Source organism: Erinaceus europaeus, chromosome 2 (genome assembly GCF_950295315.1).
Source record: "Erinaceus europaeus chromosome 2, mEriEur2.1, whole genome shotgun sequence".
NCBI lineage: Eukaryota > Metazoa > Chordata > Mammalia > Eulipotyphla > Erinaceidae > Erinaceus > Erinaceus europaeus.
Window position 1 is genome coordinate 62,551,086 of NC_080163.1, and position 27,065 is coordinate 62,578,150.

Sequence of the window (27,065 nt, forward strand, 5' to 3'; positions counted from 1 at the left end):
TCCCTTCTCTCTCTCTCTCCCTCCCTCCCTCCCTTCTCTCTCTCTCCCTCCCTCCCTTCTCTCTCTCCCTCCCTTCTCTCTCTCTCTCTCTCTCTCTCTCTCTCTCTCTCTCTCTCTCTCTCTCGTCTTTCCCAGCCCTCTCCCCTCAACACCGCTTTCCTTGTATTTATTTTTTGTATTTTTTTTTTGAAGAGGTGTTGACCCGGGTTTAGTTCTAGTAAACCGAGCCCTCCGGCGAGTGAAGCGATTGGTTAATTACGCCGGTGACTGACGTGCTAAATGAGTGCGGCTCGCAACCGCCGGGAGCTGATTGGCTGCGCGGGGAGACTCCGAGGGCTTTGCAACAGGAGCACAGGGCACTCGGGTCCTGCAGCCTCGGGAGTAGGTGCCGCGCGCCCGCCTGCAAGCCCGCGCGCCAGCCCGCCTGCAAAGCCCTGCAACCCCCTGCAAGCCCTGCAAGGCTCGCAGCCCGCCGCGCGTCCGGGATCCCGGGCTGCACTCAGGCCCCACTTGCGCTGCCACCTTTGCGCCGGCTCCCTCCTCTACCCGAGGGCCACCCTCCCTCCGAGCACTGGGTAGGAGCGCGGCCCGCGAAGCCAGGCAGGGCTGGGGACGGCGCCTTTTGTCTCCGGTGATCCCCTGTAAGTTTGCGGCGGCGGCCGAAACGCGAGCGGGCGGGCGGCGGAGGCAGCCCCGACGTCGCGGGAGCGAGTGCGCGGAGGCAGCATGGGCAGCGGGCGCAGCGCGGGGGGCCGGCTCGGGGCCGCCTCGGGCGTGCTGCTGGTGCTGGCCGCCGGGCTCCTGGTTGCGGGCTCGGCCAGCGAGTACGACTACGTGAGCTTCCAGTCGGACATCGGCTCGTACCAGAGCGGGCGCTTCTACACCAAGCCGCCGCAGTGCGTGGACATCCCGGTGGACCTGCGGCTGTGCCACAACGTGGGCTACAAGAAGATGGTGCTGCCCAACCTGCTGGAGCACGAGACCATGGCCGAGGTGAAGCAGCAGGCCAGCAGCTGGGTGCCCCTGCTCAACAAGAACTGCCACATGGGCACACAGGTCTTCCTCTGCTCGCTCTTCGCGCCCGTCTGCCTCGACCGGCCCATCTACCCGTGCCGCTGGCTCTGCGAGGCCGTGCGCGACTCGTGCGAGCCCGTCATGCAGTTCTTCGGCTTCTACTGGCCCGAGATGCTCAAGTGTGACAAGTTCCCCGAAGGGGACGTCTGCATCGCCATGACCCCGCCCAATGCCACCGAAGCCTCCAAGCCCCAAGGTGAGCACCCCAGGACCCCCCCCCCCCCTTCCCCACAGTTCCTCTCCTGTAAGCTCCTCTGGCAGCTCCAAGGGCCGGATTCCCGGGGACTGCACCCCCAGTGCCCGGAGCTGCAGGAAAGCCCGGGCCACCCCGACCCTCGCTCCGCCGTTGCGCCCCGCGCGGCTCCGACGGGCTCCCCAGAGGTTCGAACGGGTGCAGCAGGATCGTGGAGAGCTCCGAGTTTGTCCCGGGTGAAGCTGAGCGTCTCTCTCTTTCTAGGTGCGCACGGGGCTGGTCTGGCAGTTCAAGGGGGACTCCCCCCCGCTCCCAGCAAACTTGATGGCATTTCTGGAGGTCTTTTCAGGCATCCTGCTTCGCCTTTTCCACACTTGAAACAAAGCTTTAAGTACTAAATAAAAGGAAAAGGCTTCTCTCTTGGGGGTAGGAGGACGACTTCCCACTCAAGAGATATATATATATATATATACTGGACGGAATATCCTGGGGTAGAAAGTTCAGAAAGGGCGAGAAAGAAAAATGTTAAGACATGTTTTAGTTTATTTCCACTGGTTCGGTGAGGATTAGAGCTACAACAACTCTTTTTCTTAGTTGGCAGGTCAGCTAAGTATTGAGTTGCAGGGCGCCTGCAGACCCGACTGAGGAAGAAAAAAAGTTTAGAAATTGAAGATTTGGGCTTCTCCACTCCTTTGGGAACACACCTGTCACTCAAAGAGGAATGGGATAGAAAGATTTTACTTCCTGGCGGCCCACCCCCCACCCCATTGACACAAATCCTCTGGTAATTAGAAAGATAAAAATGTAATTAGCTCTTTGTTTATCTCAACCTTGGGAGTGTGGCTCTGAAAATTGGAGATCTTCCTGCCTTCCTCAGGGACTAGCCTAGGGTTTCTCTCAAAACCCCCTTCACTAAAGGGTGCCTTTTAGGTGGAAAGAAGAAGAAGAAGGGGAAGGAGTAGGAAAGGGAGAAGGAAAAAGGAGAAGAAGGAAGACAAACCAAAACAAACACGAAAAATTCACGACGCTGTGGCCTGACTTTATCCAGGATGGAATTCAGTCCTGAATTCTTTGGAAGCAGAGTTGGGGGCTTAAAGATTCAGAAGTAGTCTGGGGTGGGCAATCCTGGGACACCAGACCCCTAGGGCTCTTTTGGGAAGGAATTTAGGGTGTGTGTGTGTTGGGCGTGGGCGGAATCTCTGCTTGCTGACTTAGCTCATCTTGTAGTGATGCCCCAAAGAGAATTGCCTATTGGGTGGGGTAGGGGTGCTGCACTGGAGCAAGGGCTGATGGTAGGTATGGGTAGTGGAGCACCCTGAATATGGAGAAGGAGAACAGTTCTAAGAAGCCAATTTGGGTGGGATGGGAGCCACTGGGGTGGGGGGCACGGTGGTAGTTTGTCTGCGGTGGGGAAGTCTGGGCACCTCAGCTTCCTGGGTGTCTGTGCTGGGCTTACTGAGAGGCAGAACTAAGCAATTATTTGGAGCAAACAAAAGCGCTTGGTGTTATTGGTGCACCGGGCAGGATTTTCCTTCTTCCTCTGCTGGCTGCCTGCAGAGCTGGGTCCTACTGGAGAAGCAGGCTCCTCTGTATCTTCCCTGGAATCCACTCCCAAGTGGGTGTCTTTCTTTGATGAAGGGGAAAGAATTCACCCAACTCCTCAATCCTCCCAAGCCTCAAATCTGGGGGAAAACTGGAGAAAAGCTATCTCCAGCTCCTCCTTGACTGCTGCTACCTCCTCAGTCCTGGTCTTTATGCCGCACTTGTCCCTCCCTTTATCCTAGGATTGTTCAGAAGGTGGTTAATTTCCAAGACCAGCTGCTGAACAGAGAAAAGCTAAGGGGAGAGTAGGACCAGGCAGGTATGACACTTGGAAACTGGATTTCCATCACATCTCTGAGGAGAAGCTTTGCCTGATGCTCCAGAGAACATCAGCCCCTAAGTGAGATGGTGCCACTTGGGGCTGGTGGTAGCACACTTGGAGGACTGCACATGCAATGCACAAGGACCCAGGTTCAAGCCCCTTGCTCCCCACCTGCAGGGGGGGTGGTGGGGGTGGGAGCTTTGCAAGTGGTGAAGAAGTGCTGCAGGTATCTTGGTTTCTCTATCTTCCTCTTCCAGTTTCTTTCTATCCAATAAATAAATAAAAGATAAAAAAAGAGAAGGAGCTTCACATGACCTCCTGGCTCCAGTTGCAGTCTCCAGGTCACAGCTAGCTGCCCATGGAGGTAGGTGTAGATGTAGATGTGTGTGTGTGTGTATGTGTTTAGAGGCATATTGGGCAAGAAGTCTACACTGAGGAAACATTCCACTGTTCTTTATAGCCTTAATGACTGGTGTTTCCAGAGCAGAACTGGCACTTCCAGTGAGAATAAGTACACGTGACTACTTTTATTTATGTTTGTTTGTTTAGTTATTTTACTGGAATACTGCTCAGCTCTGGCTTATAATGGCATGGCAGACTGAATTCAGGGTATCAGAACCTCAGGCACAAAAGTCTTTTGCTTTCTCCTTTACGCTATCTCCCCAGCTCTTTTTATTTATTTATTCTTTAGAATTGAAACTGAATTTTCAAAACAGTGGCATATCTCCACATACCAGGTTTCTGGTCCTATGCTAGGCGTGTACAGTCTTGGGGTATCCGGCAGGCCTTTGTAGTCATGTGTTATTAAAGATCAACTTGATAAGGAAAAATGAGTCAAAAATACTCTCCCTCTCCACCCCTGGGGGGCAAAAGAAAAGAGGATGCCTAACCTGATTCAGCATCTGTTAGCAGAGAGGCAATTGCTCTTCCAGGAGAATTCTTTCCAAACCCTGCACTCATATTAGACCTTTGCACTCCGGGTCAATAAATCATATCTCCTTCTTGCCAGGATTTACTGATCCAAGTTGTGGGGACCAGCACATACTGTGAGTTTCATTTATTTTAAATATTTATTTATTAATGGGAGGGAAGAGAGAACCAGAGTATCACTCTGGCACATACAATGTGATCTCAAGGCATTATGCTTAAGTCCAATGCTTAATCCACTGCGCCACCTCCTGGGCCTTATTTATTTTTATTTTAATATTTTATTTACCTGTTTATTTGAATAGGGACAGAAATTGAGATGGAAGGGAGGAATAGAGAAGGAGAGAGAAAGATAGACACTGACAACATTGTTTCACCACTTGTGAAGCTTCTCCTCTGAAGGGGTGGAGCCGGGGCAAGAACCCAAGTCTTTGTATATTATAACGTGCACTCAACCCTGTGAACCACCATCCGGCCCCCATTAACTTTTGGATCCTTTTCTTTAAACGCTATTTTAGATGCATCTAGAAAAGACAATTTATTTCTAACCTCAGATGGATGACTGGTAAATTTTATTTTTCCCCCACCAAGGCAGTCTCAGGGCCCTACATCCTGGAGGGCCCCAGGTTAATATTTATTTTCCCTTTTGTTGCCCTTATTATTATTATTTGTTGTTGTAGTTATTACTGATGTCATCGTTGTTAGATAGGACAGAGAGAAATGGAGAGAGGAGAGGAAGACAGAGAGGGGCAGAGAAAGAGAGACACCTGCAGACCTGCTTCACCGCCTGTGAAGCGACTCCCCTGCAGGGGGTGGGGTTCAAACCGGGATCCTTCTGCTGGTCCTTGTGCTTTGTGCCATGTGCACTTAACCCACTGGGCTACCGGCCCAACTCCCAGATTAACATTTCTTTACACATTCCTCTCTTTTGTGGACCAGGCTGCTCCAGAGTTGGCTGCATGAACACTTGGGATGGAGAAAACCACACCAGGAATCCACTGAGCTCATCTCAGTGTGTGCATGAGAGACTGTGAGGCCAAACATAGTTGATGGGGCTGAGGAAAATGCTCCCTGGGGCTGGAGCTCTTTGCTGCCAGTAGGGTCAGGAGAACTTGGTATGTGCAGAGGTGGATCTTGTACCAAGGACCCTGAGACCTAGTTTTTTTGTCTAGGTTATATTTGAAGTATCTTGTAGTAAGATAACTTCTTTTCTTTTCTTTTTTTTTTTTTTTCTTTTTTGCCTCCAGGGTTATGCTGGGGCTCAGTGCCGGCACTAGGAATCCACTGCTCTTGGTGTCCATTTTTCCCATTTTATTGGATAAGATAGAGAGAAATTGAGAGGGGAGGGGAGTGGAGAGAGAGAGGGAGAGAGAAAGATAGACACCTGCAGACCTGCTTCACTGCTTGTGAAGCTTTCCCTCTGTAGGTGGGGAGCGGAGGCTTGAACCTGAATCCTTACATGGTTCCTTGCACTTCATACTATATGCACATAGCCGGGTGTGTCACCACCTGACCCCCTCTTTCCTTTCCTTTTCCTTGCAGGTGGGGACTGGGGGGCTTGAACTCCAATCCTTGTGCATGGTAATGTGTGTGCCACCAGCTGGACTCTTAATGTTTTCCTACAAGGCCTTTTTTTTTTTAAAAAAAAAAACTTTAAAGAATGCTTTTTATTTATTTATTTTAACAAGAGAGATACAGAGGGAGAAATAGAAAGAGAGAGAGGGATACCAGAACTGCTTAGTTCTGGCATATGGTGGTGCAGGGAACCTAGGACTTCAGAGCCTCAGACATGAAAGTCTTTTATGTAACCATAATATTATCTCCCCAGTCCTCTAAAAAGTCTTCAAAGACTTTCCCAAATTTCTTGATAGATGATAATGGTGGCAATAGTCATGGTGGCAATAACAGTGAGCCATTTCACTCTCCTAGGGATTCCACTGTATTACTTAAAACGACAACAACAAAAAAGGTTTCTTTATTTTCTAATGAGAAATAGAGCCAGAACATTCATTCTGGTAGATATGACCTCAGGGATTGCACTCAGGACCCTAGATAGGCAACTGTGTGCTCTTTTACTCCCATTCATGAATTCATGGACAGATTTTAGCTTGGAGGAGGTCCCTTTTTCCCAAGCACAGAAGCCCCCTTTTCCCTTAGACCAGGTCGCTTCTCAGTGGCCCTCATGCTGCCTGCCTAACCCCCCACCCCAACACACACAAACACACACACACATCTATCTCTCCTCTTTAGAGTGCTTCTCATTGTCTAAGAAACACCTCTGGAACTTCTCTTCTGTACAGCTCTGTCCTTCCACTTGGCAGAACTTACTAGGACTCCCTCCCACTACTCCCTCCCCCAGGAACTCAGTTCACATTGAGCCCCTTGAAGCAGGGCATTCAGGTCCCCATGATTGGAGTTAGTGAGTATGACTGAGTTTTTCTTTCTTTCTTTTTTTTTTTTTTTTTTTTTTGGCTCCTAGAGAGCTAATCAGATAGCAGGACAGCCTTGTGGGAAGTTTAGGAATGGGAAATGAGGAGGGGATATAGAAATGAGAAGGAGACAGAAACAAGTGAAACCTCTGTGCCTTTTTTTTTTTTTTTTAGAACTTTTAAAAAATATTTATTCCCTTTTGTTGCCCTTGTTTTTTATTGTTGTAGTTATTATTATTGTTGTTATTGATGTTGTCATTGTTGGATAGGACAGAGAGTAATGGAGAGAGGAGGGGAAGACAGAGATGGGGACAGAAAGATAGACACCTGCAGACTTGCTTCACCGCCTGTGAAGCGACCCTCTTGCAGGTGGGGAGCCAGGGGCTCAAACTGGGATCCTCACACTGGTCCTCGTGCTTTGCGCCACCTGTGCTTAACTCACTGTGCTACCGCCCAGCTCCCAATCCCTGTGCCTTTAAAAAATATTTATTTATTGTATAGATAACAGGGAAATTGAGAGAGAAGGGAGAGATTGCAAAGCTTCCCCTGCAGGTGGGGACGGGGGCCTTGGACCTGGGTCCTTGTGCGTGGTTAACGTGTGCACAACTGGGTGTACCACCACCCAGCCGCATGTGTGCTTTTTGTCGGGAGCAACTCTGTCAAATCCAGACTCATCAAAACCCATCCTGCCTAGCCCCAGATAATGCTGGTTTCAGTAGTTCTGTCACAATCAACAACTCTTAGCCTCCCTGAACTTTTCAGTTCACCATTTGTCCGCCTGTGGTTTCTGGTCTTGGGCTCAGACACTCTTCTTTTTGACTCTCAGGCTGAGATGTCTTGGGTAGACATTCCTAAACCTCTTCAATTACTTTCAGCCCGGCCCTCAGCTGATCTCTTCCACAGGGGTTGGTTTTTCCCTGCATGCCTGTCGGGGTTTCTGGCGGGGTGATCTCAAGGGGAAAGGTAACGGACCGGTTGTTCTTTCTCGCTCGCGACAGGGGACGACACGAAGTAAAGACACCGGGGAGACCTGCAGCGTGCTCAGACCTCAGATCTCAGGTCTCAGGTTTAGCAGATGGGCAAGGTTTAAGTAGAAAACCAAACAAAGAACATTATTCAAATTTGTCAGAAATTACAGGTTTCTTAAAGGTTGCCTTGCCCCTATGGTAGGGGGCTGGTATGACAAGAATTGATGCAGATACATAAAGGTCAAGATAATTAGTCTCCGGATGCAGGTATTTAATTACGTAAAGGCGTTTGAGGGGAGGAGAGGGGTTGAACCAATTAAGGCAAGATAGAAGATAAGCAAGGTTTGATGCACATTGAGGACATCAAAGGGCACTGCTAGAAGTGTGTGATAAGGTGTGTTCTCCTCTGTTAACCTTTAAGTAAGTGAATCTTAAAGTAGGCGGCCATGTGGCCTGCAGTTAATGGGGAGAAGTATTGGGGTTTCTGTGGGCCTGAGAGTCAGGAAGGAAAGAACTAAGTCTGAGTTTCTCCCCTTTTGCTCACCTCAGTTGAGAGAGACTAACAAAGAGGGTATCTTCTCAGACCTCCATCCAAGCATGGGGGAGTTCTCCCTAAGCTTAAGCTTACACATAGTCCCAACACATGCCTAGTCTTTCTTATTCACAGATCCTGTTTCTCCCTCTTTCCTGTCCTAGGTACCACTGTATGCCCTCCGTGCGACAATGAGCTGAAATCGGAAGCCATCATCGAGCACCTCTGTGCCAGCGAGTTTGGTAAGAAGGTGTCTGGATTCTGTCACTTCCTGCTTGCCCCCTGGAGCATGGAGCCTGTCTATGCACTTTTGTGGAGCTTGGCGTTTCTATTTGCATCCTCACCTGTGGCTGCTTCTCTTGGGCAGACAGAGTAGACTTAACTGGCTAGCTCTGACGACAGCCCAGCTTTGCTTCTTCTGTGTGTAAATTAATTCATAAGCCTGTCTTTTGGGCACCTTCTCTAGAAGTGTGGGAAGGCAAACCTGGAAATGTGTTCAAGCAGCTAGGGAACTAGCACTGCTTGGATGTTCCAGGAAGTTTTAGCAGGCTTTGGGGACCGACTTTCTCCCCACACTGGCCCTTCTTCCTTCCACCCCTAGAGGTCAGTACCACTCTGTCCTGTATCTGGCATGGCTGACACTAGGGTCCCCTCCTGGGGGGCAATGTTGAGGGCCACTAAAAGAAAACCTCAGCTTCATTCTTCTGAAAGGCCACTTCCTTCAGGCCTGTCCTGACTGACTCTCATTTACCTAGGTGCCGAGAAGCAGCTGAGACCAGGCTTACTTCATAGGTTCAGTGATCCTGGAACAGTGTGTGTTTTCTCTTAATGTTTCTTTCTCATTTATTTTGGATAGAGATGGAGAGAAATAGAGAGGGAAGGGGGAGATAAAGAAGGAGGGGGAGAGGGAGACACCTGCAGCACTGTTGTACCGCTTGTGAAGCTTTCCCCCTGCAGGTGGGGCCTGGGGGCATGAACCTGCGTCCTGTGCACTGTAATGTGTATGCTCAACCAGGTGTGCCACCACCACCCAGCCCCCTCAGTGTGTGCTGTCAAGATCCCCGTACTGTGTCCCAAGGCTGCAGTGCATCCAGAATCCCTACCAACAAGAACAGATCTATAAGTCAGGCAGGATCTTTATATCTGTCCTGGGCTCCTTACTTCCTGTGTTCAAACACACCAAAGGGTCTTGTCTGAATGACCCTCCCCCCAACTATGGGTACATAGTGGGCAGGTGGGATTGTAGCTGGAGACAAAGTTGAAGAGTTCAGACCCTTTGCCAGTATTCTGCATGGGCTCTTTCTACATTGGTTATCTTTGTCAGTCTTCTTTGTTCTGTCAGGAACACAGTGGGACAAGTGGAAAATTTTGGTCCACCAGGCATTTGAATTTTTGCTGATTGTCTTTTTTCCTTTTTTTTTTTTTTTTTAAAAAATTTCTTTTTCTTTTTGGCCTTCAGGGTTATCACTGGAGCTTGGTGCCAGTACTATAAATCTACTGCTCCTGGCTGCCATTTTTTCCTTCTCTTTCTTTCTTTCTTTTTTTTTTTTTAATTTTTTATTAAGAAAGGATTAATGAACAAAAACATAAGGTAGGAGGGGTACAACTCCACACAATTCCCGCCACCCAATCCCTATCTTTCTTCCTTTCTTTCTTTCTTTCTTTCTTTCTCTCTTTCTCTCTTTCGCTCTTTTTTCCTTCCTTCCTTCCTTCCTTCCTTCATCTCTCTCTCTCCCTTCTTTCCTTTCTCTCTTTCTTTCTTTTTTTTACTCAATAGGACAGAGAAAAATTGAGAGGTGAAGGAGATTTAAAGGGAGAAAGATAGACACCTGCAGACCTGCCTCAGTGTTTGTGCAGAGTCCCAGCTGCAGGTGGGGAGCGGGTACTCAAACCTTGGCCTTGTGCATGGTCCTATGTATGCTTTAACTGAGTGTGCTACTGTCTGTCCATCCTCCATTTTTAAAAAATCTCATTGCCATTTTTATTTATAGACAGAGTGGCAGAGAGAATGAAATAAACCACAGCACCAAAGTTTCCTTCTTTTTTTTTTTTTCCTCCTCCAGGGTTATTGCTGGGCTCGGTGCCTGCACCATGAATCCACTGCTCCTGGAGGCCATTTTTCCCCCCTTTTGTTGCCCTTGTTGTTGTAGCCTTGTTGTGGTTATTATTATTACCATTGTTGATGTTGTTCATTGTTGGATAGGACAGAGAGAAATGGAGAGAGGAGGGGAAGACAGAGAGGGGGAGAGAAAGATAGACACCTGCAGACCTGCTTCACTGCCTGTGAAGCGACTCCCCTACAGGTGGGGAGCCGGGGGCTCGAATCGGGATTCTTACGCCGGTCCTTGTGCTCTGCGCCACGCTCGCTTAACCCACTGTGCCACCGCCCGACCTCCCCCCCCCAAGTTTCCTTCTAAGTGCAATGGGCTGGGCTTGAACCTGGCTTGTGTACATGACAAAGTAGCACACGATCCAAGTGAGTCATTTCCTTGGCCCTCTCACTTCATCTGGAACCCCCCAAAGTCACACTGAGCCTCCTGTGCTAAAGCCTGTGTGATGCATGGCCCTTCTCTTTCCTGGCAACAAGCTTTCTTTACACACATGGGTGTGAGATGCCTCTTCAAAGATGCCTTTGGACCTAGAGAAAAATGGAATAAGTGAAACCTCTCTGGCATCCTGACGAGAAACTTGTGCTGTGTGGCCCAGGCAGGAGGAACCTGCTTGAACATGGCTGTACTCCCCAAGAATCCTTAGGGGCATAACTAAGGAGCCAATTTTAGATTGCATTGATCCCCTTCAGACATTATAAATCACCAAGCTCCTTTTTAGAAACTGGCCCTTGACATCTCAGCAAATCCAGGGACTGGAGTAGAGTAAACTGAAAGGTAATACATCAGCTGATGCTTTTTGCTCAGTCGGCTTCTGTGGGGCTCAGCTCCCGAGGGAAATGTGATGGAAAACCTTGGGACTGAATGTGTCAGAGGTGGCGGGCTGGTGATAGCTCACTATTAAGGGTTCACATTTAATGTGTCTGATCAATCCTTGATTCAGAGATGCAGTTGTCCAGCATTTGCTGAGAGCAAAGCACTGTGGTAGAAGCTATATCGAAAATACCTACTGAGAATAAATTAGAATTTAATCTTCCAATGAAAGAAAAACCCAATCATTGATTTGCTAGAAGATCATATAGCCATTTTATAAATTTCCAGCTGCAGTGGGGGCTGTCGGAACTCAAGGTCAAAGTTAATGTTAAGTAAGTATGAGGAAGAGAATTCAATGTCTTTATTTATTTTAATTAAAAATTATTACCTCTTTTTATTGGATAGAGACAGGCAGAAATCGAGATGGTAGAGGGGGATAGAGAGGAAGAGAGACCCCGGCTCCCCACCTGCAGGGGAGTCTATTCATAGGCGGTGAAGCAGGTCTGCAGGTGTCTATCTCTCTCCCTCTCTCTGTCTTCCCTTCCTCTCTCCATTTCTCTCTGTTCTATCCAAAAAAAAAAAAAAAAAAAAGAAGAGAGAAAGAGAGACACCTGCAGCCCTGCTTCACCATTTGCAAAGCTTTCCTCCTGCAGGTAGGGACCAGGGGCTCGAACCTGGGTCCTTGTGCACTGTAACATGTGAGTTCAGTTAGGTGCGCCACCACCTGACCCCTGTCTTTATTTATTTAAAAAATATTTTATTTATTATTTATTTTGGATAGAGATGGAGAGAAAGAAAGGCAAGGGGGAGGGACATAGGAAGGGAAGCAGAGAGGGAGAAAGAGAGAGACAGCACTGTGTCACTGCTTATAAATCTTGCACATTGTAACGTGTGCACTCTACCAGGCGAGCCACTGCCCAGCCCCTATAATGTCGTTGTCATCTTCTTCTTCTCCTCCTCCTTCTCCTCTTCTTTCTCCTTCTTATTTAGAAGATTTTCATTTATTTACTAATGAAAGAGAGAGTGAGGGAATTTGAGCATCACTCTGGCATATGCAATGGCAGGGATTGAACTTGGGATCTCATGCATCCAAGTCTCATCTTCTACCCATTGCACCACCTCCCAGGGGTTCAGAGAACTCAGGGTCTTTCTTTGTAAGCTCACATTCTGTGTCTGAAACTCACCAAGATGGAATCATCATGTCTCCTTTCTGATTCCTTTATTATTTTTTAAATATTTATTTATTCCCTTTTGTTGCCCTTGTTGTTTTGTTGTTGTAGTTATTATTGTTGTTGTTATTGATGTCATTATTGTTGGATAAGACAGAGAGAAATGGAGAGAAGAGGGGAATACAGAGAGGGGGAGAGAAAGATAGACACCTGCAGACCTGCTTCACTGCCTGTGACTCCCTTGTAGGTGGGGAGCCGGGGGCTCGAACAGGGATCCTTATGCCTGTCCTTGTGCTTTGCGCCATGTGCACTTAACCTGCTGTGCTACCGCCTGACTCCCTCCTTCCTGATTCCTAATCCTCCTTTCTTTTGGTTGCCCACCAAGATTCTGGCTACTGAGGATTTTGTGGCACCTGATTAGACCAGAGACTTTCCCTAGACATGGACCAAGGAGGCAAGCCCGAGGGCAGAATGTGAATGTGGACAGTGGACCTTACAGTGCAGACCAGGGTTTAGAGCAATCTCGGGCAGTTTACCCATGGGTGGATGTCCTTTCTTTTTTGCAGTAGCCACCTTCTACAGTTCTATATCACTAACTTGCTCACTGATCACAGGAGGGAGGGATGGATATTATTTATTTATTTTGCCACCTCGGGGACTGATTTCACCAGTCCCTGGCCAGTTTTCTCACTTGTTGAGAGGGAAAAGGAGAGGCAGAGGTAGGAAGGGGGGTGGATAGTGGGAGAGAGAGAGAAGGAGAGGAAGAAGGAGAGGGGGAGAGAGGGAGAGAGGGATGCCCCAGTACCAGAGCTTCTCATGTTGTCATGGTACTCTGATGTGATGTTGGAGCACAAAGCATACTAAAGCTGGCATCCTACCTGGTGAGCTGTCTCTCCAGCCCTAGATCTTATTTTACTGACCAATCATGTTGTAGCCAGTCTGGGAGATTAGCTGTTTGGGGACTGTGTTCCTTGAGACCTAAGATAATTTTCTTTTTAGCTTCAGTTCCTGACCGTTCATCTTTGGTCAGGTTCAGTTATCTCTGTAAATGAGTAATCTGACTTTCTTAACTGGACTTCTGCTACTTTGTCCGCAGCCTCTGGGCTCTGGGATAAGGGGCATTTATATCCTGGGCACAGGTGCTGTGTACACCAATTTTCTTTGATGTGGATGCAGGAGAAAGGCCTTTGGGGGATTTCGTTTGTAATGTTTTCTGATACAACAATACATGGGATTCCTCTCCTTTCTCCCCGGTGCTGAGCTTAGCTTTGCCTCTTCTCCACTCCCCAGAGAAGCAGTCACGTGGAGCGGCTCATTGCCTGGCTCAGCTTGCTCTTAGTAGGTGAAGCAGCCAGTCACACTGAGGGGATTCAATGAGCAGACAAAGACATTCAGCAATGCCAGCTGATACACAGCAGAGAAGAAAAAGAATGCTGTTCTCCCAACTTTGGGGAGCAAACTTTGCATTATGTGGCCCTGACATTCCCCAGTAGGGAAACATCAGGTTGTTGGAAGGCTCTCGTTCAAGCTTCAGAAACAAGGGGTGTTTTCCTTCTGGGTCAGTACATATGCTTACCCTCCTGCCAGTGCCTTCTTGGGCTTTTGCAACCTCCCAGACACTGGCCCCCTAAATTCTTTGGCAGGTTGGCTTAACTGCTTGTCCCTCCACCCATACATGACAACCTTAACTTCAGAGCACTTTCTCCCCCCCACCCCCCAACAGGGAAAAGCATCAGTAGAAACACCTGTGTGCCTTATGTTTAGGAATGCTGCTGGATCAAGCCCCAGATGTGGCCGAGCCAGAGTTAGACGGTGCAGTCTTTGAGTTCAAAATGGTGGCCGGACAGCCTGCTGAGCTTAAATTGGGGTGTCCTGGTCTGCTTTTCATCTTGTCTGCTTTTCCTACTCTGTGACGACAAGGAGCCTCTCTCCCCCTCCCTCTCTTTTTTCTCTCTTCAGCAGGCCGACAGAGTGTTTGCAAGCTGCCAGACTAGTAATCCTGATGTTAACCACTCAGACATCTTTCATCCAGGTTCCTTTATCCCAGAGATGTGAGAATCTGATTTACAGTTGCTCTGAGGTCAGGACTCAGAAATGGCCAAAGTCTCAAGCTTCTTCTCTAGTCTCTGTTCATCCCCTTTTAACTTTTCTCGTAGAAAAGTGTGTGAAGATAGTCCATCCATTCCTCTCAGGCTGGTTTGAGGGTTCAGGTGGTAACTTCTTTAAATCAGTGTTTTTTTCACTGTGGAAAAAAAGGTGTCTTTGCCCCCCAGAAATTTTCCTTCCCTTCTGGAAGGATTTTTCTTCTCATTTATATGTTTCCTCATAAAGAGTTCAGCCGTACCTTGCCACACTAAAATTAGTCAACTTGGAAAGAAAAAAAAAAATTAACCCGTCTAGCCTTTGGGAATATTTCCTAGAAGAATATTTCCAGAGGTTTTGTAGCTTCATTAATTTGTTCTCCCTTGGCCTCACTCTTCTTCTAAGGCATCTTGACTGTGTTGTATGTGTGTGTGCCTGTGTGTATGTGTATCCAGTGCTTTGCACAAGCAAGATTTTACCATTCCCAAGACAAGTTTTTCAGATACAGAAGAGAGAGAGAGGGGGAAAGAGAGAGAGAGAGAGATACAGAGACAGAGAGAGACAGAGAGAGAGAGAGAGAGAGAGAAAGGGAGGGAGAGAGAGAGAGAGAGACAGAAGACAGGAAGAGGGGAGAGAAACCACAGGACTGGAGCTCTCCCCTTTTGCTGCTGTGGTATGGCCATGTGGTGCTGGGGCTGGAACCCTGGCCTTAAATATGGACACACATCTTACCTGGTAGGTTAGCTCTTCAGTCTCTTAAGGTTTTATTTTTTAAAAAATATTTATTTATTTACTTATTCCCTTTTGTTGCCCTTTTTTATTGTTGGGGTTATTGTTGTTATTGATGTCGTTGTTGTTGGATAGGACAGAGAGAATGGAGAGAGGAGGGGAAGACAGAGAGGGGGAGAGAAAGATAGACACCTGCAGACCTGCTTCACCACCTGTGCAGTGACTCCCCTGCAGGTGGGGAGCTGGGGGCTTGAACTGGGATCCTTACGCTGGATCCATGTGCCTGACTCCAGATCTTAAAGGTTCCTCTTCCATTGTCTACTGGGTGGGGGGTACTTGCTGAACTTTTGGCCAGTATGTGCTCCAGGACACATTGGTGGGGTTGTCTGCCCAGGGAAGTCTGGTTGGCATCATGCTAGCATCTGGAATCTGGTGGCTAATTGCCTGTTTCTCCCTGGCAGCCCGCATTGGTGGAGGGGGTGACACACCGCGGCAGGGAAACCGATGGTGAGGATGAGGGTGCAGAGAAAGACACAAACCTGAGGGAGTGCTTCAGATAGACAGCTTGTTTATTGTACAGCAGGCAGGGTTAATAGCCTGTGGTTTAGGGAAGGGGAAGTAGTAGTGATGCAATCACAGAGCTATACCTCATGTCACACTACATCATGCCAGTAACATAAGACAATATACATCCATAACATGCGCTGGCCATGATCTTGGTCATGAGTGAAGGAACTTGTGATGAGGAAGTCTCTACCCCCAGCCTGGAGTCTTGGCGTCAACTTAGGTCCAAATGGTCAGAAGGGGCACACCTACCGCCTCTCTTTGGGAAGGCTTGGTGTCTACCCTCTCAAGACTTGATGTGGAGATGATAGGCTTAGACCCAGCCCGGGGTGGTGTGTGTGGGGGGTGTCAGTCTCTCCCACAGTGGCTGAAAAAGAGTTAAGATACAAAGTAGAACAAATTGTTGACTAATCATTAATCTAAAAGGGGGAGAGAAAGATAGAGACCTGCAGATCTGCTTCACCACCTGTGAATCGACTCCCCTGCAGGTAGGGAGAAGGGGGCTCGAACTGGGATCCTTAAGCTGGTCCTTATGCAGGTTTTACTTTTAATGGCATTTTGATCTCTCACAAAAGTTAGACTCAGCTTTGCCCATGTCAGCCTTGAATTTCCTCCTGCATGTGAGGAAACTAGTTACTGGAATGGTAAGTGTAGGTTCTGTAAGCTTCTTGTGAGCAGGGTATGTGTCTTTTCTTCTGATGTCATCTCTGGGGTCTTCACTGCTCTAGGCTGATTTTTTTTTTTTGTTATTGATTTAATAATGATCAGCAAGACCATAGGATAAGAAGGGTACAATTCCACACAGTTCCCACCACCAGAGTTCTGCACCCCATCTCATTGGAAGATTTTCTGTTCTTTATCCTTCTGGGAGGAGCATGGATCCAGGATCATTATGGAGTGCAGAAGGTGGAAGTTCTGGCTTCTGTAATTGCTTCTCCACTGGACATGGGTATTGGCAGGTTGATCCATACTCGCATATTCTAATTCTTTTTCAGATACAGAGAGGCAAAGATACCATAGCACTGAAGCTCCCTTCAGTGCTCTGGGGCCTGGACTCACGCCTGGGTCACCTACTTGGCAAAGCATAGGCATTATCCAAATGAGCTGTTCTGCTAGTCCATAGGGTGGTGGTTGTCTTTGTTATTACTATAATTGCCTCCAAGGTTATCATTGGGGCTTGTTGCTTGTTCCTGGCAGTCAATTTTTCCATTTTATTGGATAGGACAGAGAGAAATTGAGAGAGGAGGCAGAGATAGAGTGGAAAAAAGAGACACCTGCAGACCTGCTTTACCACTTGGGAAGTATCCTCGCTGCAGGTAAGGAGTAGGGGGGCTTGAACCCCGATCCTTGCACAGGTCCTTGCACTTAGTACTATGTGTGCTTACCTGGGTGTGCCACCACCTGGCATCCCCCAACCCCCATAGTTGTTATCCTGTACTGCATTTTACAGAATGTAAGGGTGCTCACTGATTGTGAAACTCACGATTTTCTTTTGTACCGGTGACAAGGAATATGTGCTTCATTTTGAAATGTGAGATCAGTTTGCATACGCAGGCCTGTTTGAGCAGCACAATGGTAAGTTTAAAGTAAAAGTCAGCCAGAATGAATGATGGAGAAAAGTAGGAATGACCTGAAAATTAGACTTCCCTTTTTGTAAAAAAGAAAGCTTCTTCCCAAATGAATCTGTGCAAACTGTTTATGGAGTTCAAAGCAGACTCTCCACTCTGCTCTGGGTGACTGAGTACGTATGTGCTTATGGGAAACAACAAAAACACCCACTCTAACCTCCAGACCTCTAGCGCAGTCAAAGCAAAATTAAGTCGACATGGGAGAAGGAACTCTTACCCCAGGGTGAGGTTGGCAGTCAGAAAACAACTGGTTCTGTTGATCCCAAAGACCTCTAAAACCCACATATCCCGTCCACACATCTGTAAAGACTGCAAAGGAGCTGTTAGGGACATCCCCTGTGCAGGAAGCCTGTCTGTGATCCTCAGTGTATTCATTGATGTCTTTCTTGCATCTGACTTTATTTCCAGCCCTTTTTTTCCCTTGAAAAAAAAAGTCTGGTTGCTTTCCCTCCCTCCCTTCCTTCCCTCCAGTGGTCATAGAAAGATTTATTATCTTTTTTAAATTTATTTTTTATTAAGTGATTTACAAGACTGTATAGAAGAGAATAGAGGTATAATTCCACACCATTCCTACCACCAAGAGTTCTGTGCCCTATCCTGCTCCTGCTGAAACTGCTACAGTTCTCTCAAGGCCTGTGTGGTTGATATATATATATATATTTTTTTTTTTTTGCCAATTTTTCTTCACTTCTACACTTCTGCCTTCACTTCCTAGGTTACATCTATACCTATTACTTCTTCTGAGTGTCCTACCTTTTCCTTCCCTCTCAGGTAAGAGAAACAGTACTTGACTTCCTCTGGTGTTTTCAAGATTCTTTTCCTTTTCAGTGATGGTATAAGAACAAAGATTCATGGTGATTCATGGGTTGACTGTCACCTACTCTTTGCTTCTTTGTGGCTAAGTTCAGTTCTGACTAGGTTCTTTATTTTAATATATTTTATTTATTATAATTTAGTTATTTTGGATGAAAGATACAGAGAGAAAGATATCCAGAGAGAGATAGAGATAGAGACAGAGATAGACCCACCAAGGCACTGCTCAGGTGGTGCTAGTGCTTGAACCAGGAGCCTCAGGTGGTGCTAGTGCTTGAACCAGGAGCCTCTGATATGAAAATCTTTGGCATATTGTCTCCCAGCCTTTGGGGGTTCTTCCTTGAGATAGTTGTTTGTCAGCTGGTATAGTTTGGATTCCTTCCAAAACTGCATTTCTTGGGGCTGGATGGTGGTATACCTGGTTGAGTGCACATATTACAGTGTACAAGGACTCAGGTTCGAGCCCCTGGTCCCCACGTGCAGGGGGAAAACTTTGCAAGTGGTAAAGGAGGGCTGCAGTTGTCTCTTTGCCTCTCTTACTCTATCTTCCCCTTACCTCTTGACTTCTGGCTGTCTCTATGCAATAAATAAATAAAGATTTTAAAAAGCTGCATTTCTGGGATTCTCTGCTTCTCAGTGGCTCTACCTCATCTCCTTTTAATTATCATTTAAAAAGTTTATTGTGGAGTATGACGATAGTGCAATGGGTTAAGCACATGTGGCACAAAGCGCAAGGACCGGCGTAAGGATCTGGTTCGCCCTCCCCCCCCAACCTGCAGGGGAGTTGCTTCACAGGTAGTGAAGCAGGTCTGCAGGTGTCTATATCTTTCTCTCCCCCTCTCTGTCTTCCCCTCCTCTCCCCATTTCTCTCTGTCCTATCCAACAATGATGACATCAGTAGCAACAACAACTACAACAATAATGAACAACAACAAAAGGGAAAATAAATAAATATAAAAAATTTAAAAAAAAGAAAAAAGTTTATTGTGGGGCCTTGTGGCAGTGCAGTAGGTTAAGCGCACATGGCGCAAAATGAAAGGACCTTGTAAGGATCCCGGTTGGAGCCCCCCGGCTCCCCACCTGCAAGGGGGTCGCTTAACAGGCGGTGAAGCAGGTCTGCAGGTGTCTTTCTCTCCCCCTCCCTGTCTCCCCTTACTTTCTCGATTTCTCTCTGTCCTATCCAATGACAATGACAAGGGAAACAAAAGGAAAAAATCCACTGCCTCCAGGAACAGTGGATTCGTTGTATAGGCACCGAACTTAGTGATAACCATGGAGACCAAAAAAAAAAAAAAGTTTACTGTGGTGAAATGTACATAACATAAAATTCACCATTTTAAGCATTTGGTAGTGCACAACTCATGGCACTGAATCCATTCACATTGGCATACAGCTGTCACCAGTGTCCAAGGGAGAGTTTCCACCAGCCTATACTGAAGACCTACCCAGACATGACCTTTCCTTACTCTCTCCTCTCAGCACTAAAATGCCCACTTCACTTTCTGTCTCTGTGCCTTTGATTTTTCTGGGTACTACTTGTAAGTGGAACTTAGCATATTGTTCTTTTGCGTCTGACTTGTTTCACTTAACATAGAGTCCTCCTTATCCTGTGATGTGTGGATAATCTGTCACAGCAGAGGAAGGGCAAGGAAACAGATTCACTCCTGTTCTCTGAAACTGTTGAGTTTGGCTGCAGAAAGGGTTGGGGGATGAGCTGGGATCAGGAGTGGGGGCTGGTTAGTGCCCACACATGCAGCTCATTTCTTTAGGTGCTGCATGATTCATCTGCAGTTCTCTGTCACTCAGCATGTGCTGATCTGGATGGCACCTCAAAGATTGGCAAGTCGTGGGCTTCACTGTGCAGATTCAGGAAAATCAGACACTAGTAGAGGAGTTAGTCACTTGATTGCCCATGGCCATGTTATGAGGCATCTCTTACAGTTTTTTATTGCTACTAGCTCTTTCCTGGTAGCCAGTCTGGATTCTATCTCTTCTTCTTCCATGTTTGCTAATGTCTGTCCTTTTCTGTACTGCTATGTATAGTCCAGATTCACTGGCAGGGACGGGGTGGTGTGTGTGTATGTGTTTGTCTGTCTTAGAGTCTATGAGATCTGAAGCTGTGCCTAACATGTGGAAGGATCCCCACAATCACCGGTTTCTTTCTTTGTGGAAAGGCCTTTATTCTGCATTTTAGAGTGGAAAAACCATTGACTTCAGACCAGATAGACTTGAGTTAAGTTACAACCTTCCAAGAGTTGAGTGAACACTAGAAGCTCTATTAACTTCCTTGAGTCTCCCACTTGCCAATGTGGATGTTTATTCCCATGTTGGGGAGAATGGAACAAACCGAGTGTGCTTAGCGCTTGGCATGGAAGGGGGTCTACTCAACTCATAATAATTTTATCTCTTCTCACAGGCAAGAATACCTGCAGGGTTGGAATAAGCCTAGGTAAGGGGATTCAAGTACTAATGAAAGCTGCTTGTTTGGTGGCAAACATGGAGGCAATGAAATGGAATGTTTTGCCTATATCTCTGGATAATAAACTTAAACTGAGGAACGCTTGTCAGAAGCCCATTGGAGAAAGCCTTTAAAGGCTTTATGCAGCTTCCAGGTGTTGTGGTTAACAAAACAAAACAAAAAAAAACAAATAGAAATGCCAGAAGTTAGGCGGTTTTGATTTTAGGTGATATCATTAAGTCCCTTTAAAATTGAATATCAAGAGACAGTCTTAATGGGGAGGATATATAGATCTGGGACAGACACATTACAGTTCCAGGAAGGGTCACTGAAGCATTATTTTTTGCTTTTTCTGTGATTTCCTAGAAACTTTACTCTTAATTTTTTAAAATTTTATTTATTTTCCCTTTTGTTGCCCTTGTTCTCTTTTTATTGTTGCTGTAGTTGTTGTTATTGACGTCGTTGTTGTTGGATAGAACAGAGAGAAATGGAGAGAGGAGGGGAAGATAGAGAGGAGGAGAGGAAGATAGACACCTGCAGACCTGCTTCACCACCTGTGAAGCGACTCCCCTGCAGGTGGGAGCCGGGGTTTTGAACCGGGATCCTTCCGCCGGTCCATGAACGCTTTGCACCACGTGCACTTAACCTGCTGCACCACCGCCCGACTCCCACGAAACTTTACTCTTAACATGATATTTTTCTCTTTTTTTTTCTCTCTCTTTCCCTTAACAAATGACAGAATTCTTTTTTTAAGCATATTTTATTTTATTTTACTTTTATTACTGTTTTTACCAGAGCACTGCTCGCTCACTCTGGCTAATGTTTGTATGAGGATCAAACCTGGGATCTTGTATGCTCAGGTATGAGGGTCTGTTTGCATATCCATTATGCTATCTTCCCTACCCCTAACATAAGTTTTTCTATTCACGCTTTATTGAATTCTGTTTGAGACTTGAGAGATCTGTATTGTATACAAGTCGTGCCCAGGACAGTTTTCACATTCTTTTCCAACAGCTGTCTTGTGATATTTGTGATATGTACCCCCTTTCACCAGAAAGGAGCAAATGAGGTATTCAATATTAGTAAGTTTCATCCGGTTTTGCAGAAAGGGGCTGCCAGGGCTCTAATCTGTATTTTTTTTTTTCCAAGAGAACAAATGGCCAAAGAAATGTCAGCCCCTTGCCCTGCCCCAGCCTGCCTTGAGCAGCCAATTAAACATGCATTAGCTTTGGAAGGCTTCTCAAAGGCCTAAGATTGCTCTTGAAATCTTTGTTTAGTCTTTCAGGAACACTGTCACATAGATGATTTATCAAAGAAAGTTGTTTATCTGGCAGTAAAATAAACTCCGGGCCTGTTCAGACTTAAGATTTCCCGTGAATTTCTACCAAGGTAAACAGTGGTAACTGGCAGGTTGCAAATTCTGTGTGAAAGCCAGACACACACAATAAATATTTGAGCTACAGCTTTGCTGTGGAAGGGACTCTGCCTGTCACTAATGCTGTCACTCCTGCTGGGCCTGGGAGGATCTGGAATAAGGACTGGCAGGGTCTTGTGTGTGCAGGGGCTGCCCCGGTCATGTGGGCCTCCCCGGGATTGAGTGCCACTTAGTGCTGGCACCAGTGACTTCCTGGTTCAGAGGGGCCAGGTCTTAACGATGACTTCCCTCAGCGTCACTCAAATAGCCCGTGATGAGTTATGAGGGAAGTGAACCAGAAGCGGTTGGCTTAGGTTTCTTTGAAAACAGACATTTGTTGAACCAAATTGGCAGGGGGGGCTGGGGTGTATGTTGAGTGATTTGGGAGGTGGAGCCAGGACCCCTTAGTGGTGATGGTGAATGGGGGAGGTGAATTCACCTTGTGAATTCTTCTGAGTGTGACTTTTAATGGTGGAAAGTGTTGCCAATATGTCTCTGGGATCTCTGATGGTTGTGAGACATCCATTTGGAATAAAAGGCAGAAGTTCTCTGCAGACCACTGTATTGAGTGTTCAGGGCATGTTTGAGTGGGTGAGTGGACAGATGAGAGGTGAGGATAGAAAAGAGATGAAAAGAAGAATTTCTTTTTGTTGTTGTTGTTGTTGTCTCGGAGGTTTTGCAGCTCTAAGTTGACTTTTACACACACACAGACGCGCGTGCATGCACACATACACGGAGAGAGAAGACAGGGACCATAGCATCTAAGCTGCTTCCAGTGCAGGTTGGAGGGTGGTGGTGGTGCGAGGAGGCTGGGCTCAAACCTTTGTCATGAACATAGCAGATCAGGCACATTCCAAGTGTACTAACTTGCAGACCAGATAAACAGCTTTGATGTCTTCCAAAGGAAAATACTGCAGTAGTTATTGACAGTTGATTAGTGGATTTTTTGTTTTGTTTTGTTTATCAGAGTACTGCTCAACTCTGGCTTATGGTGATACCAGGGATTGAACCTGGAGCCCCCTGATACCTCAGGCCTGAAATTCTGTTGCACTACTGATGATGTAGCTCCTGACCTTGATGACAGTGAATTTTCAGGGAGGAAACACTGGAAACTTGAGAACTAACCTGGTCTGATCAGGTTCTTTCTGCAGGACTGAGTTAAAAAAGTCCACATACCTGATCTGGTTGGTAGTGCAGTGGATAAAGTATTGGACTCACAAGCATGAGGTCCTGAGTCCAAACCTTGGCAGTGTATGTACCAGAGTTATGCTCTGGTTCTACCTCCCTACCTCCTTGTCTCTCTTTCTTTCTCTCTCTCTTAAAATTATCTTTATTTATTTATTGAGTAGAGACAGCCAGAAATCAAGAGGGAAAGGGGTGATAGAGAGGGGGAGACAGACACCTGCAGCCCTGCTTCACCTCTCGCAAAGCTTTCTCCCTATAGGTGGGGACTGGAGGCTTGAACCCAGGTCCTTGTGCATTATAGTATGTGCGCTCAACCAGGTGCACCACCATCTACCCCCTCCTGCTTCTTCTATTTCTCTAATTAATAAATCTCAGAAGATACATTTGAAAAAGAAAAAGTGTCTATAGGGGGTGGCTCTCACAGCTTAGACCCGGCCTTGGATCCTCTCAGCCTGACTTCCTCGATCCAGCAAGGACCCTGAATGAGAGGTGACATTTATGTCTCTTTGAATGAAGGCTTATGGCACGGGGGGCCTGTGCACTTGGGCAGAGCATCCCTGCTTAAGTTTGATTCTTTGGAGTAAACATATATTGGACTTTCAGAGCTGGAGGACAATGGATGTGTGAGGCCAGGCTGCACTGGACACTCTTAGGGATTGGTGTGTGGAGAACTTAAGGATTGGTTGTGGAGAATGGATGCTTCCCAGCTTGCAGATATTTCAGGGAATAAAGGAGACTTTTCTGGAGGATGGGAATCAAAGAGAATCCTTTTCACATTTAGAAAAAGTGTCTGTGAGTTACAGGTAGACACCAAAAAAGGCCTTTGGCATCCACACTCTCACTCGCTCAGGCAGGACTGAAAGAGAGGTTCTTATCTCATCTCTAGTTCTTTCATCTGAGGAGGTTCCATAGCCCACCTCCCTTTGAAAATATCCAGATGTATTCTCTTCTCTTTGTAGACCCCTTGAAAATTAGCCCATACTCACTCTGTCTTCTACAGCAGCTTAATTCTACAACATTTGTCTTCTGCTTCACCACTGCCCGAGTGCCCTGCTCTGAGAGTGACAGGCCCCAGCACCACATGCCTTGTTACAGCACCCTGGAACGAGCAGGCCTGGAAGTCACTCAGACAGTGTGATCACAGGCCAAGTCAGAGACACCACCCAGTGGGTGCAGTGGAAGGAGAGGTGCTGAGGCTCAGCTGTGAGGGCAGCTTTAACTTCCACTACCCACAGCTCTCTGCCCCAAGGGAGCAGGCGAACAGGAGGAACAAGGCTTTTGTTTGAGATGTGGACATGCAAAGGGGCTCAGATGCCTGCAAGGTGCCAAGTACTGGCCAACACCGGCCTCATGTTACAGCTCCTGTACTGTGAACACGTATTCATGTAAAAACAGGTGTATGGCCAGCGTGATTGTTTTCTCTTGAAAATCTATCAGCGGAAGGTATGCACACATGCTTGTGCAGATCTAATCCAATACATTTTTTTCCCTTCTCCCACCTGGGTTATCATGAGGACTCAGTGCCTGCATGATAAATCTACCACTCCTGTGGTCATTCTCCCTTCTCTTCCCCTCTTTCCTTTCTTTTTATTTGATAGGACAGAGAGAAATTGAGGGAGGGGGAGATAGAAAGAGATCGAGACAGCTGCAGTACTGCTTTGATGCTTGTGAAGCATCTCCCCTGCAGGTGTGAACTAGGAACTTGAACCTGGGTCCTTGCACATGCTAATATATGCACTCAACCAACTGCAAAACTGCCCAGCCTCAGAGCACAGTTGGATTTCTGCTGAATTCATGGTTCCTGCTCTTACTTTCCATGACATGGGCTTTCTGTTATGCACATACAAGTGTTTGTGTCAGGATTTGCGAAGAGAAGATTCTCTTTAGATAAAGTCAGTTCTTCTTAAAATTAATTTAATTTTATTTATTAGTCGTGATAGAAAGAAATTGATTGGGAAGGGGGAGATAGAGAGGCAGAGGAAAAGAAAGACACCTGCAGCACTGCTTCATCGCTTGAGAAGCTTCCTCCTACAGCTGGTGATCTAGGGCTTGAACCCAGGACTTTGCTCATTGTAATGCATTTGCTCTACCAGGTGTGCCACCGTGTGACTCCCAGCAAAGTTCGTTTTTTGCTTTCTCCTTGCTGCCTCCTCCCCACACGTGCCCTGACTCCTGAGTTGAGCCCCTTAGAGAGGAAAGTAAGACCTTAGTTGACCAGAAAAGAGCTCCTATTCATCGTGTATAAAAGTAACAGACTGGGGAGAGTTTCTGTAGGTCCTATGGGATTCTGTTAAATGTTAAATTGTATAGGTTTATTTTGCTATGATTTCAGATCTGGGGTCTCATGCAAGACTTCACCTTTCTGGGTGACTTTTTCAGACAGATAGAGAAAGAGATAGTGTTTCCTCTGGAGTTCCCTCTAGTTCCATAGCACTCTCCAAGAGGTGCTGGGAGTCAAACAAGAGTCAGTGTTTCTGGCAAGGCACATGTCCTGCCTGATAACTTATGTCTATACTTATTACAACTTTTACAAGTGTATATGTGTGTGTAAGAGACAGCAAGAAAAGGAGGTCCAAGCACCGCTCCACCATCCATGGTTTTTCTACTTGTTTTGTCACTGTTTTTCTCTTGTGTTGCCAAAGACTGAAGCCAGGGCCTCAGACATGTTGGGCATACACTCTGTGGCTGAGCCATCTCCCTGGCCCTAAAATTGTGTTTGGAGTAAAAAAAAAAAAAAAAAAAAAAGCCTTCACAAAGCACCTTGGTGGGGGCGAGAAAACCCCACTTCATCATGCCTAGGTGTTGGTGAGGTTTGGGGGGGGTGGAGCTTTATCTGGGGGGTGAACTTACTGGGGGGGGGAACAGGCATTTCCACCTCTTTTATAAAAATATATTTTATTTATTTTCCCTTTTGTTGCCCTTGTTTTTTTTATTGTTGTTGTTGTTAATGTCGTCATTGTTGGATAGGACAGAGAGAAATGGAGAGAGGAGGGGAAGACAGAAGGGGACAGAAAGATAGACACCTGCAGACCTGCTTCACCGCCTGTGAAGCAATTCCGCTGCAGGTGGGGAGCCGGGGGCTTAAACCAGGATCCTTATGCCTGTCCTTGCGCTTTGCATCACATGCGCTTAACCCGCTGCGCTACCGCCCGACTCCCACTTCCACATCTTTTAACCTTGAGTGTAAAGCTCCAAGTTTGTGTTGGGCTTCTCAAAGGGGCTGCTGTTCTGCCTCTCAAGTTCTGCCCACCCAACACTCTCATCTTACTCCATAGGGTATGACCTGTCCTTAAGAAGAAAATGTCTCTCTCAGTAGTCTTTTTTTTTTTTTTTCTTTTCCACCAGGGTTATCTCTGGGGCTCAGTGCCGGCACTACAAATCTACTGCTCCTGGTAGCCATGTTGTTTCCATTTTATTGGATAGGTCAGATAAATTGAAAGAGGAGGGGGAGATAGAGAGGGAGAGAGAGAAAGAAAGATAAACACCTACAGACCTGATTCACCACTTGTGAAGCAGACCCCATGTAGGTGGGGAGCCAGGGCCTTGAACCCTAATCCTTGTGCAGGTCCTTGTGCTTCATATTATGTGTGTTTAACCAGGTGTGCCACCGTCCAGCTTTCTCTCTCTCCCTCCTTCTCTCCCTCTCTCTCCCTCTCTCTCTCTCTCTGTCTCTCTCCAGCAGTCTTTACCTCACGTTAGTCTTAGAGTTTCAGTAAGTTCAAGGTGAGCTGAACTGAAGATCTGGTGTATGGTAGACTCAGCACTGGCTGAAACATATGAGAATGTTCATGTGGTATGATTGGGATGTGGCTGGTTCCTGTCTTCAAAGGACTCATCATCTAGGAGGAGACAGAGGAGAAAATGGACCAATGTGAGACTATGGTATCACATGCTGACATTTCTGTAGTAGGTGAGAACTGGAGGGTTACAGGAGTAGACAGTTTTTCCTCAGAGATGTCAAGGAGTACTGCAGAGAGGGCATACTCAGTGCCAACCCCCACGGAACTGGTAGGACTTTCTCAGGCCTGAAACACTGACATAGGACAACTACTGTAAGCTGAGAGCCTAGCAGAATCAAGACACGGAGGCAAGACATTATGTGTATATTGGGGATA

At 46.8% G+C, this 27,065-nt stretch overlaps 1 protein-coding gene across 1 annotated transcript in view; it reads left to right on the forward strand.

The window, feature by feature from the left end:
- Positions 1–291: 291 nt before the first annotated feature.
- SFRP1 (secreted frizzled related protein 1) overlaps positions 292–27,065 on the forward strand; it is a 51,275-nt gene continuing 24,501 nt past the window's right edge. The window contains exons 1-2 of the mRNA XM_007516727.3: positions 292–1,270; positions 8,152–8,229. Coding sequence (XP_007516789.1) covers positions 727–1,270; positions 8,152–8,229 — 622 coding nt within the window. The 5' untranslated portion in view covers positions 292–726. The remainder of the gene's footprint in view (positions 1,271–8,151; positions 8,230–27,065) is intronic.